Raw genomic sequence first — 12820 nt, 5'->3', positions numbered from 1 at the left:
TATCTATCTATCTATCTATCTATCTTATTATAACTTTTATACCGCCCTTCCAAAAGGCTCAGGGCGGTTTACATTAAAACACCATTAAAATCAGTTAATAATTAAAACAAAAATAATAAAGCATAAAAACAATAATTAACAATTAAAAACATTGTAAAAACACAAATAATCAGAAGAATTTAAAAACAAGTTTTAAAAAGCTGAGAAAGCCTGGTTGAAGAGATGTGTTTTCAGGTGTCTCTTGAAAATTGCCAGAGATGGGGAGAATCGTATCTCAGCAGGGAGCGCATTCCACAATCTCAGGGCAGCAGCCGAGAAGGCCATCTCTGTGTAGCCACCAAACTAGTTGGTGGCAACTGGAGACGGACCTCCTTAAGTGACCTCAATGGGTGGTGGGGCTCATAGCGAAGAAGACGCTCTCTTAAATACCCAGGGCCTAAGCCGTTTAGGGCTTTATAAGTTATAACTAGCACTTTGTATTTTGCCTGGAAAACTATTGGCAGCCAGTGTAACTTCATCAACAAAAGAGTAATGTGGTCTCTCCGAGATGACCCAGAGACCAACCTGGCTGCCGCATTCTGAACCAACTGAAGTTTCCGGACTGTGTACAAAGGCAGCCCCACGTAGAGCGCATTACAGAAGTCAAGTCTGGAGGTTACCAACAAATGTACCACTGTTTTGAGGTCACTGATCTCGAGAAACGGGCGCAGCTGGTGTATCAGCCGGAGCTGATAGAAAGCACCCCTGGCCACCGCCTCAACCTGAGAAACCAAGAAGAGACGTTGATCCAGAAGTACTCCCAGACTGCGAACCTGTTCCTTTTGGGGAAGTGTGACTCCATCTAGAACAGGCAGATCAAAATAGTCTCTAGAGTTCTGACCCCACACAATAAGTACCTCCGTCTTATCTGGATTCAGCTTCAGTTTATTCTCCCTCATCCAGCCCATTACTGCTTCCAGGCAGGCATTTAGGGAGGATATGTCAACTCCTGAAAAACTGACATGGAGAAGTAGATCTGGGTGTCATCAGCATACTGGTAACACCCAGCTCCAAATCCCCTGATGATCTCTCCCAGCGGCTTCATGTAGATGTTGAAAAGCATTGGAGAAAGTATGGAGTCTTGAGGGACACCATACTTAAGCTCAGATTTTGAAGAGCAACAATCTCCAATCGACACCATCTGGAATCTGTCCGAGAGGTAGGAGCGGAACCACTGTAAAACGGTGAATCCCACCCCCAACACCTTCAGACGTTCCAGAAGGATACTATGGTCGATAGTATCGAATGCCACCGAGAGATCCAAGAGGACCAACAGAGTCACACTTCCTTCCTCAATTGCCAATTGGAGATCATCGATCAGGCTGACCAAGGCAGTCTCCACCCTATAGCCCGCTCGAAAACCAGTTTGAAATGGGTCTAGATAAACAGTTTCTTCCAAGATCGCCTGGAGCTGAGTTGCCACCACCCTCTCAATTACCTTGCCCAGCCATGGGAGATTGGAAACAGGCCTATAATTGCTCAACTCTGAGGGATCTAACGCAGGCTTCTTTAGAAGAGGTCTAATAATTGCCTCCTTAAGACAAGGAGGCATCCTGCCCTCCCTCAGAGAAGCATTTATGATTTCTTCCAGGCCGCCTACAACAGCCTCCCTGCTAGATAGAACAAGCCATGTTGGACAAGGATCAAGAGGACAAGTGGTAGGCCTCACTGCTTCAAGCAGCTTGTCCACATCATCAGGAGTCACAAACTGAAATTGATCCTGTCAAATCGTATAAGAGGAGTTGTTGGACACCTCCAGTTCAGACATCAAATTAATTGTGGAGTCTCCATCTAAGTCGGCCCGAATCCGAGAGATTTTGTCTGTGAAAAATTCATTAAACACACCACAGCGGGTGACTGATGATTCCTAATTCTGGTTTAAGGGAGAAGGGGCAGATACTAGTCCCCTCACAACCCTGAACAACTCCGCCGGACGTGAACTCGCAGATGCAATACGGGCAGAAAAGAACTGCTTCTTTGCCGCACGTATCGCCTGAGCATAGATCTTTATTTGCTCCATGTCGTAATCTGTCGGATTCGAGTCGGGTTTTTCTCCACTTGCGCTCCAGTCGCCTACCTTGCCGCTTCAGCCCCCGTAGATCTTCCGTAAACCAAGGGGCCAATTTTAAAGCAGATCGGAGGGGACGCTTAGGAGCAATCGTGTCTACTGCCCTGGTGAGCAAGTTGTTCCAGTTCTCAACCAGGGCATCAACAGGATCACCAGCAGAGCCAACACTGAATCCCTCCAAGGCTACTTGGAATCCTTCCGGATCCAGTAACCTCTTCGGGAGGACCATTCTAATAGGCCCCTCACCCCTGCAAAATTGGAAAGCGGTTGTAAGTCCAACCTTAACCAGATAGTGGTCCGTCCATGACAACGGGGAGATCATAGGAGTCCCCACCCATGGAACACCACCCTGATCAGAATAAAAGACCAAATCAAGCGTGTGATCTGCAATATGTGTTGATCCAGAGACCGCTTGGGATAGGCCCATAGTTGTCATGGCCGCTATGAACTCCTGAGCTACCCCGGACAAATTGGTCCTGAAATGAACATTGAAGTCCCCCAGCACCAAAAGTCTGGGAGACTCCAACGCAAGTTCCGCGACCAAGTCCGTGAGCTCAGTAAGGGATTCCGTTGGGCAGTGGGGCAATCGGTACACCAGCAGAAGTCCCAATCTATCCCTGGTCCCCAAACTCAAGTACACACATTCAATATGGTCCGATACCCTGACAGGGACCCTGGTAGGGGAGATGTTATCCTTATAGACCACAGCCACTCCACCTCCCCACCCACATCCCCTCACCCCTCATTTTAGCAAATGTGATTTTCCCCTTTCCTCCCACAATGAAAGCAGAATTCCACCCCTGGCCCCCAAACCACTGGGGAATTCATGCCTATGTGCCCCTTTTGGGGTGTGGGGCTACTGGACGTGGGCAGCAGTGCCATGGCTGGCATTGCAGGGCATTTAAATGGCTTTCAATGCCCTTTCCTTGCTGAGGGTGGGTGGAGCGCTCCAAAAATGCATGATTGCGCTTGGCACACCCCTTCTAAATCGTGATCAGAGGCGGCAGAGCCACTGATGTGACGCTTTGCCCAAAGTCGGGTCATGGAGCTAGCTGGGATCAACCTTGGAGGTTGACCAGCAGGGAGGGGCTTCCCTCTTCCGCAACTGGAGTTTGGCTGGCTGCAGTTTGGTGAACGTCTGCAGCGCAAATGGAACCCTGGCCATGATTAACTGTCTAGCCATTACGTCTGAATTTGGTCAATGTGACTTTAAACCCGTAAAGGGCGCTAGGAAAAAAAAACTACTATTGAATGTATTTCCCCCCCTTCTGTGTTTTGTTTTTGGGGGGGAGGAATTTTTTCATAGGCTTCACAATTTCTGGAAATGTTACATCTCTAGGAGTGCCCTATGTCTCCTGCTTTTAGTTGATGAGGGAGGGAGAGAGGAAGGTTAGCTGACACTGTTTAACTGATAATACTTAGGATGTGAGAGACATTTGCAGCATTCTGAGTCATGGTGTCCGTTTTTTGCTTGTGTGAGATTCATTGACTCTCCCTCCTCTGTTGGGATGGTGGAGTGGACGTTCCAGCTGGGAGTTTGTGTGTGGAGTTGTTCTGAGGTAGAATACCTGTAATAGCAAAGTACTCTCCGCATATATTTTCTGAGAGTTGCTGTAGGGTCTTTGTCCAAAGTGTCCTTTCTTCATAGTTCCCATCACCAAAGTTCCCTCTTACATTTAATGTGCAAGTTATTCTTGACATGAAAAATGAAATCCCTTCTAAGCGATAAGGCAAGCAATGTAATTTGCTGAAATTTAGCTCCATCAGCAAAAGGAGAATATTTAGTGAAATTGCTACAGAAACCCAAGGCCATTCTGTTCTCTCAAAAACCTACAAGCCTACAAGCCAAGTGTATGAAAGACAAGGAGTTATGGCTAGAGACAGAGATCCCCATGCTGCACATCTTATCCGAGGGTGTGGTGTGATTGGTTGGGGAATTAGTTGGGCTAATCCCATGTGTGGCAGCTCTCATGAGAGTTCCCGAGGAGCTGCCTGGATAGCGACGGCGACAGGGGAGAAAATGGCAGTGGCAGGCTGGCTGGTAGGCAGAGAGGAAAAGTGCTAGCAAGGCCAGCTGGTGAGGGAAAGTACTGGCTGCAGCCGGGGAAGGAAGGCGCCGTTGGTGGGGAGGGAATGTGCCGGCCCGGCTGGCCGTTGAGGGAAAGTGGACTAGGAGAGAGAGAATGGACTGGGGCTGAAGGGGGTGGGGGAGAACGACTGGGGCTCAAGGGGGGAATGAAGATGGCGAGGAGAGACAGGGAGAACTAGGGGCGCAGATGCTCTGCAGTGGATCAGCTAGTTTCATTTATTTCAATGGGTGCCTTTTGACTTCCTTTCTTCAGGAGTTTGTGTATTGTTACATGATTATTGAGAGTTGACTACAGTCTTCAGGAGATATGGTAGGTCAGCTCTTCCCCCTTCCTGCTCATGTCCACATCTCTACTCTTTTTCTAACCAGAGTTGCACCATTTTGGGTTCTCTGCTAGCAGACTTACACTGGTGGTGCAGATATGCTGGCATCTGCTCCTCAGTCTCCTTGACAGTTTTTAGGGGGAAAGTAAAGGTGTGGCTCTTCACCCAGGCTTTTACATGGAAATACTGTTTTTGCTGCTGCTGCTTTGTGTTTTGTGTATTCTGTTTAATGGGTTATTAAACTTTAAAAGAGAGATATTGTCTTTATATTTATATTATCTGTACTTTTGCATTTTAATCATGCATTTTAATTATATTAAAATAATATAATTATTTATTTATTGAGATTATTTATTTATTCAATTTATATACCATTTTTCATTAAAATAAATAGTGTTCCACCTGAATGTTAGAACAGTTCTACCAACATAAGAGTGACAGTGGAGGCATAACTATTTCTACTGGTGGAGCCCCCGTTCCATCACATCCTGTGCTGCTCGAGCCAGTATTTTAAAGTATAAAAATGTGCCCTAAGTTGAGCACCCAATTTTTGTTGTGCTTTCTTATACAGTTGTGAATTACAAATAGCCTGTGATTAAAGACACTACTCCTTTTGTTACTTTTTTTGTCAAATTTTCCTCACTCCCGGGGTTGTGTGTGGGTTTTGTGTAGCAAATGGAGTACAAAATATTCCCTCACAAACATGGACATAATCCCTTGGCACTTGACTTCCATACACATGACTTGGGTAGGTTGGTTTTTGAGAGAACAGAAAGGCCTTTGGTTTCTGTGACAATATCATTAAATACTCTCCTTTTGCTGATGGAGCTAAACTTGAGCAAATTATATTGCTTGCCTTATCGCTTTATAAGGGATTTCATTTTTCATGTCAAGAGTAACTTTTGCATTAAATGTAACACTGTTATTATTTATTTATTTATTGCTTTTTTGATGCTGACTTGACATTTTTATCTTATTTGAAAAATAGCTCCTCTTTTTATAAAACAATGGTAGAGTTGCAAGGACTGAAGTATCCTTGAGCAAAGTATGTACTACTTAACTTTCTTTTACTACTAGCTCCTTTGATAAGTTTGGCTGCATTCCTAATACAGCCTTGTGAAAATTTGTTAATTATGCTGAATTAAATTTTAGGGGTTTGGGGTTATTTTCTTTTCTTGTAATGTTCAAAATATGTGCTCATGCATTAACTGGAGTTTCTGAGGTCTTGTATCTTTTGTAGATGGAACTGCCTCAGGGATGATTGGTCCACACCCCCAGTTTGGGCAAATGTGGGAATTTAGCTCAAAAGGGGACATAGTTCCAAGCAGTTTTAATTTGTGCAAGTGTCTGAATTCAAGAAAATCGGCTTGGGAGGGAGTTTTTAATTAACAAAAGGAGTTTATTGAAAGAACAATAATAAAAGTAGTGAGACTAAGTTACTAGGTAGCCCTAACATAAAGGCAGTACAAATATGTTTAAAATAGACTATCGTAAGGCACATTTAGCTTAAAGTTCCAAATTATGTCTAAATTCCCAGGTGGGCTAGAGAGAGTTACTTTAAGATGGGGGGTGGGGTAAGGTTTCAGAAATAAGAGAAAGGGATAAATTCAGCGCTGAAGGAGCCAGGCAAGAGGCTATATTACCTGTCCTCACAAAGATCTGACTCGGGCAGCTGGAGACGAGCGTCCATCCAGGGAGGCAAAGTGGGGAGCAGGACAGTTGAAGGAGTTAGTGTGGTTCCTCATGAGGAGAGTTGCAGCGTGTGGCCAGCTGGATAGATTGGCAGGGGGACCAATCTAAAACCAGTCACAATGAGCTGAACCTCAGCGTGAGGGTAGTGAATTGGCCAGGCAGGTAGTGATTTCGGCTCAGGTGGCCTCAGTGGAGAGGGGCACACCAAGGTGGTCTGCTGAAGTTGCAGTGAAGTTTCCAGAGGAAGGTCTGAGAGATCATGAGGATGGAGAGGAGGGCTGGTCTTGTGGTAGCAAGCATGACTTGTCCCCTTAGCTAAGCAGGGTCCACCCTGGTTGCATATGAATGGGAGACCTGATGTGTGAGGACTATAAGATATTCCCCTTAGGGGATGGAGCCGCTCTGGGAAGATCATCTATGTTCCAAGTTCCCTCCCTGGCATCTCCAAGATAGGGCTGAGAGAGATTCCTGCCTGCAATCTTGGAGAAGCCTCAGCCAGTCTGTGTAGTCAGTACTGAGCTAGATGGACCAATGGCCTGATTCAGTATATGGCAGCTTCCTGTGTTCCCCAGGAAGATAGAGAGGGGAACACACTTGTTGCAATATTCTGCAGTTTGACTCTCCAGTGAGAGACATGGGAGAGCACATTGGGTCATGGAGTTAGTGATACTTATATCCCAAAACATGCCTTGGAGGCATATTTCTTTTGTCCTACTTTGCTGAATAGAAGAGTCTAGAAAGGCTTTTCCGGAATACACTGTGTCTCATTGTCCTTCCTGAGTAGGAAGGTGTGTGAATCGCTTATTGTATTCAAGACTGATTGTAATGAAAACTAGAAAATGCAGGTGCATCAAAAGAGTATCCTGTGCTGAGACTGACTCTCCCAATAATTTTATCAAAAGTTTCAATGGGCACCTTTTCAAAGTTACATCATTGACTCATCCCTATTGTGAGGGTGTCTGTTGCAGCACTTGTTTTATCTGTCTTCCCTTCCTGGCCTAATTGCTTCGTTAGCATCAGGTGGTGTTTCTTTCTTTATTTAATTTATATACCACCTAGTTACTGCCTAGTATAAAAATCTCTAGGCAGTGTACAGAATTAAAACATAAAACACATTTAAAAATCATAAAAAGATAAAATCATAATAGATGAAAACGCATTAATAAGACATTAAAATTTTAAAAATTGAGTCTCATTTGAAGGCCTGGGAAAACAGGTACGTCTTCAGGGTCTTCCTAAAAGCAAACAGAGAAGGAGATTCTCTTATTTCAGCAGGGAGCGTATTCCAAAACCCTGCGGCAGCCACAGAAAAGGCCCGGTCCCGAGTCGCCAGCAAACGGGTTTGCAGCAACTGTAACTTGACCTCTCCAGATCATCTTAATAGGCGACAGGGTTCATGACAGAGAAGGCACTCTCTTAAATACCTGGACCTAAGCTGTTAAGGGCTTTATAGGTAATAATTGTCACTTTGTATTTAGCTTGGAAACATATTGGCAGCCATTCCAGTTCTTTTAAAATTGGTGTTTTATGGTCCCTTTGGGTAAACCCAGAGACCAATCTGGCTGCCGCATTCTGTACCAATTGTAATTTCCGAACTATGTACAAAGGCAGCCCCACGTAGAGTGCCTTACAGTAGTCAAGGCTAGAGGTTACCAGCATATGTACCACTGTTTTAAGGCCACTAGTCTCCAAGAATGGACGTATCTGGTGTATTAGCCAAAGCTGTGGCACTCCTGGCCACAGCCTCAACCTTAGAGACCAGGGAGAGTTTGGGACCCAGAAGCACTCCAAGACTACAAACCTGATGTTTTAGGAGGAGTGTAACCCATCCAAAACAGGCAGATCCAAACCATCTCTTGGATCCTGACCCTCTACAGACAGTACCTCCATGTTGTTTGGATTCAACTTCAGCCTGTTATCCCTCTTCCAGCCCAATATTGCCTCCAGGCAGGTATTTGGGGGGTCATGCCATTTCCTGATTAGGTCGGTATAGAGAAATAGATCTGGGTGTTATCCGCATATTGATAAAATCCCAGACCAAACTTCCTTACACTCTCTTCTAGCGGTTTCATGTAGATGTTAAAAAGCATTGGAGACAGTATGGAGCCTTGTGGGACCCCACACTTTAGCTCTTACTTTTCAGAGCAGTAGTCTCCAAGTGATACCATCTGGAATCTGCCAGAGAGGTAGGAACGGAACCACTATAAAACAGTGCCACCCAATCCCACCTCCTTCAAGCAACCCATCAGGATACCATTGTCAATGGTATTGAAAGCCGCCGAGAGATCCAAAAGGATCAGCGGAGTCACACTCCCTCTGTTGATCACCAATTGGAGATAATCTATCAGGCTGACCGAAGTAGTCTCAACCTCATATCTCTCTTGTGAGAGGATGAGGGGAGTTTAGAGTTCATCCTAAGTCCAAAATGACCTTGAATGCCCAGATAACTAGCAATAGCTAGTTCTGGAGTCTGCTTAGCCGGGCCCCCAGGTAGGGAGAAGGGGTTTGAAGCTAATCCCCTTTGCAATTTGTATTACTTGCAGCCCAAATCTAGGGGTGACCAGTCCACTGCCAACTAAGCGACTTGTCCCCATGTATAACATAAACTGGGAGCTCACATTGCAGTACAGCTCCTGAGCATAGCAAAAGTGCAATCTCCAAGCCTGAAGATTCAGCTGTAAACAGGGAGGCTTCTGGGAGCTGGGCAGAATAAGCTCAGCTAGGAACACTTTTATTTTAAAACATCAGTGTTTTAATAGAGAAGAACTGCTTATCTAACACCCAGGTTTTAATTCAATAAAATCATGGGCAACATCCAAATTGTTAGTTGTGACTAAGTTCCATTGAAATTAACAAGACTGAAATGTAGCACAACTAATTTGTCTTATTGGTTTTAGTAGTACTTAGTTATGACTAACTAGTCTGGATGCTTCCTAGTATTAAACAATCAGCATCTTACACAGAAGCAATTTATAAAGAAGAAAAAGAAATTAACTGGACATGAACTAGCCAAAGGTTCTGAAGGGAGGGCATTCATACAGGCCCTCAAGAAGGCCCACCAGCTACAGAAACAGGTGGTTGGTTGGCTGCTGTTTTTGTGTTAATTGCATTATTTGTAGTTGTATTATTTTGCTGTGTATTTTATTTGTACTGTTGTTCTGTAGCTGGTCATGGACCAAAATGAAGTTATGATGATATGTTTCATAACTGTTCCAGAAAAAACAAACAAACAAAAAAAATTCCCCACTGGAAAGCATGGGGGATTATACCTGACAGAGCTGGGTGTCTTAAGGTGTCATTAGCAAAGAATTCTATAACATGCTATGCCAGGAGGCCCAAGATCTACTCTTGAAGGATCGAAGGTCATAATATTGAGCAAGTTGCCCATTTTAAGTACTTGGGAGTAGTTTTCCAATCTAGAAGCTCTAGAAAAGCCCATGGAGAACATGTGGCTTTAAATGCCCAGAGAAGCTCCTCTGCTATTCTTCAATACCTGTGGACAAAAGGAGGTCATTATCTACCTGCAGCAGTTGAACTATTCAAAGCCAAGCCATCAGCTCAACTCCTCTATGGTGCTCAGTTGGGCCCCTTCCCCAACATTGCGACTCTGGAACGGATACAATCCAAATTCCTGAGGGCTGCACTCCGTGTTCCGAGATGTGTCCCCAGTGCCACTCTGCGACTGGAGACAGGCCTGATCAAGAGTGAGGCCAGGGTGTGGGTGACCACTCTTTGTTATTGGCTCAGATTATCCTCTCGCCCAATTGGCCTTGCCCCCTTAACCCTACACGATTATTACCATTCTAGTTAGATACAGACGATTGAGGCCAAAATGGCTGCTCTGGGCCTCTCCCCACTGACCTTGCTCAGCATGGACTATGATCAGGCAAAAGCAACCATCAAGCAGCGCATTACAGATACTGAGCGCCAAACTGATCTCAGCAGTGTCCCAAAATTTTATATCAGTGACGGGCTTAGATATTCTGCTTCTCCTGCAGCATCTCTCAATCAGCTGGAGGTCCCAAACCTTGGCTCGCTACCATGGCCTCCCCTCAGCAGTGCTAGAAGGCTGCTGTAGAAGGATCCCATTTACAGACCATCTATGCCCCTGTGGCTCAGGGCAGATTGAAACTACTGAGCATGTCGTCATATACTACTCATTCTATAGAGACATTCGTGCTTCTCTCAATTTTCCACTGTTAAGCAAGTTCCCGGGACGTCCAAGACAAGTTCTACAGTTCCCTGCTACCCTCTGACCTTAAGCCTACCATAACTTATAGCATTGCCAGATACTGTGTGTCTGCGATTGGCATCCATCAGCAGATGACGGGCTGTGAGCCTTTTTAGCCCTGATTTGACCTTGTAAATTGCTCACACCTCCCTTTTTATTCCTTTTTTGATTTTAACACTCAATATAATTTTTATTCTGGTTTTTATAGCTCTATTATATTATGGGTTTTTAAAAACTATATTATTTTATGTCTCCCTTTTAATGTCTTTTATGCATTTTATGACTTTTAAACATAATAGTAATAGTATTATTATTATTTTACTCATTTTCATTTTTAGTATTTTAGTACTTTTAGCTTTTTTAGTGCTTGTATTTTTTTAACATGTAATCACCCTCATACATTCTTAGTATTATTAGTTCTTTTAATGTTAATATGCATCATCATATATGTAACCACCTTCTATTTCCACTTTTATTTACTCATATTCTTTAACTTGTATTTTTATGCCGGTCTATGACTGTAATAAAGGATGATGATGATATAATATGCTGACACTATTGAATGACTGCTACTGAAAAGTTACAGATAGATTTTGAAATTAGTAAGGTTCTGCCTAAACTTACAGACAGCTGCACTTAATTTTGCCACCTTACAAGTAATTCCTGTACACTGGTCAGAAAGTAAGTACGTCACATAAAATACTTTAGAGTGACCCAGAAGGGCTGATTTCAGAGGAGCAATGTTCCAAATTTCCTGATAAAATTTACAGTGAAAAAAATACATGTTCTATTGATTCAGCTGTACTTGAATCACATGGGCAAACCCCTTTATTATGCTCTTTTGGCAGCACTTATCCTAAAACTGGAACAAATCAGAGAAAGTTAGTATGGCCCCTATGCAAGGATGACATGCAAATGCTGTTGTGAATTTTTCTGGGGTTTGATTTTTTTTTTTTTTTAAATTTGGTAGTCTGGGCAAGGTCTGGTATCTACCTGCAAAAGCAGCATGTTCCTATTTTGTGTGGTTTGGTCTGGGAGTTTCATGTCAGTGAGTGAGTGAGACCCAAGCAGCTTTATGTATAGTTGTTATAGGGTGTATATATAGAGATAGGTGGATGGATAAACTGAAGTAAGGGATGGATTTTCTCAGACTTCTCCAAACATATTTTTAAGGTGGTGTTTTTTTTAAGGAGTGAATGTCATTGAGGGGGCACTTCATAACTTCAAGATGTATTGGTTAAAATGAGACACATGGACGTAATCTGTCTAGACTTCCCTTTTGGATGCAACCAGACCAGTATATTATAGGTGTGAGATCTACTATTGCTAATTGAAGAAACTAAATTGCATCCTGTAGTCTTTGTTTAGTGTTCCACTTCAAGGTGGTTTTTCAAGCTGAAGTGTTTACCTTGTTAAAGGGAGACAATACTTCTGGTGGTTGGCTCAACAAAAACACTGCACTCTTTCTCAGTTTTAAGCTCTTATTGTTCAGTGTTGGAACCATCTTTTCAGGGGTTTTTAAATGCTGAGTTTGCATCATTGCAACCTACCCAGAATAAGTGACCAGTGTTCCCTCTAACAGGGATTCCCATGTGTTGTTCACTACAACTCCCATAATCCTCAAGCAAAAGCCATTGCAGCTGGGGTTTCTGGGAGTTGTAGTCAACATCTGGGAATCCCTGTTAGAGGGAACACTGTAAGTCACCCAGAAAAGGGCCCCCCAATAACTTTGGTTGGCAGGCAGGTTCATACACTCCTTCAGGTCCTTGGTCCCGGACTCCTTTGGGCTTTAAAGGTTGATATAAAATGTGCCTAGAAACAAAATCTGAATCAATGGAACTTTTTCTTGAACTTCCTTTGCTTTCAGTTCTATTTAGATTTGAAAGCACATACTGCTTTCAGTTCTATTTAGATTTTTATCGTATAAAACTCTCTTCTAGTTGAAGTACTTCAAATTTAATCAAATTTAGTTTTGTATTTTTCTCACTATAGTTTCAGCGCTAAAAAACCATATTTGTTGAGCAAGAGTTAATCAAAGAATGAGATGTTTTGGCCTAAATTCCTTTTTCTGTCTTCCTCTTTAGTGTGAAGGAAAAAACTATACAAATGCTGGAGATGCGATTTATGAAGTTTTGAGTCTGCATCGAGAATCCAAAAAAGAGGAAGAACCAGTCAGCCCATCAAGTAGTGGAATCCCAACATCACCTAAAGAGGATGATGATGAAGAGGGTAAGAGTAAAATGAACTTGTGTGATTTCTGTATGGGAAATACCTCAAGAAGGATGTCTCAGATAAATGTAGGCATTGTTGCAATAAATGTACCCATGCATTCTGTCTGTCCTCTTTCTTCTTCTTCTTCTTCTCCTCCTCCTCCTCCT

The 12820-nt window shown here is 43.4% G+C and overlaps 1 protein-coding gene and 1 pseudogene across 8 annotated transcripts in view; both read left to right on the top strand.

Annotated features, from left to right (window-relative positions):
* The window catches only part of RABGAP1L (RAB GTPase activating protein 1 like), a 301913-nt gene that overhangs the window by 59777 nt on the left and 229316 nt on the right, over nt 1-12820 (top strand). For all 8 annotated transcript variants that reach the window (XM_053243766.1, XM_053243767.1, XM_053243764.1 and 5 more), the window contains one exon: nt 12527-12671. In XM_053243766.1, the coding sequence (XP_053099741.1) occupies nt 12527-12671 (145 nt within the window). The remainder of the gene's footprint in view (nt 1-12526; nt 12672-12820) is intronic.
* LOC128325449 (uncharacterized) lies at nt 11276-11375 on the top strand (annotated as a pseudogene).

This window comes from Hemicordylus capensis, chromosome 4 (assembly GCF_027244095.1).
Source record: "Hemicordylus capensis ecotype Gifberg chromosome 4, rHemCap1.1.pri, whole genome shotgun sequence".
NCBI classification, from domain to species: Eukaryota; Metazoa; Chordata; class Lepidosauria; order Squamata; family Cordylidae; genus Hemicordylus; species Hemicordylus capensis.
The sequence above is the reverse complement of the archived record's forward strand: the minus strand, read 5'-3'. Positions and strand labels throughout refer to the sequence as shown.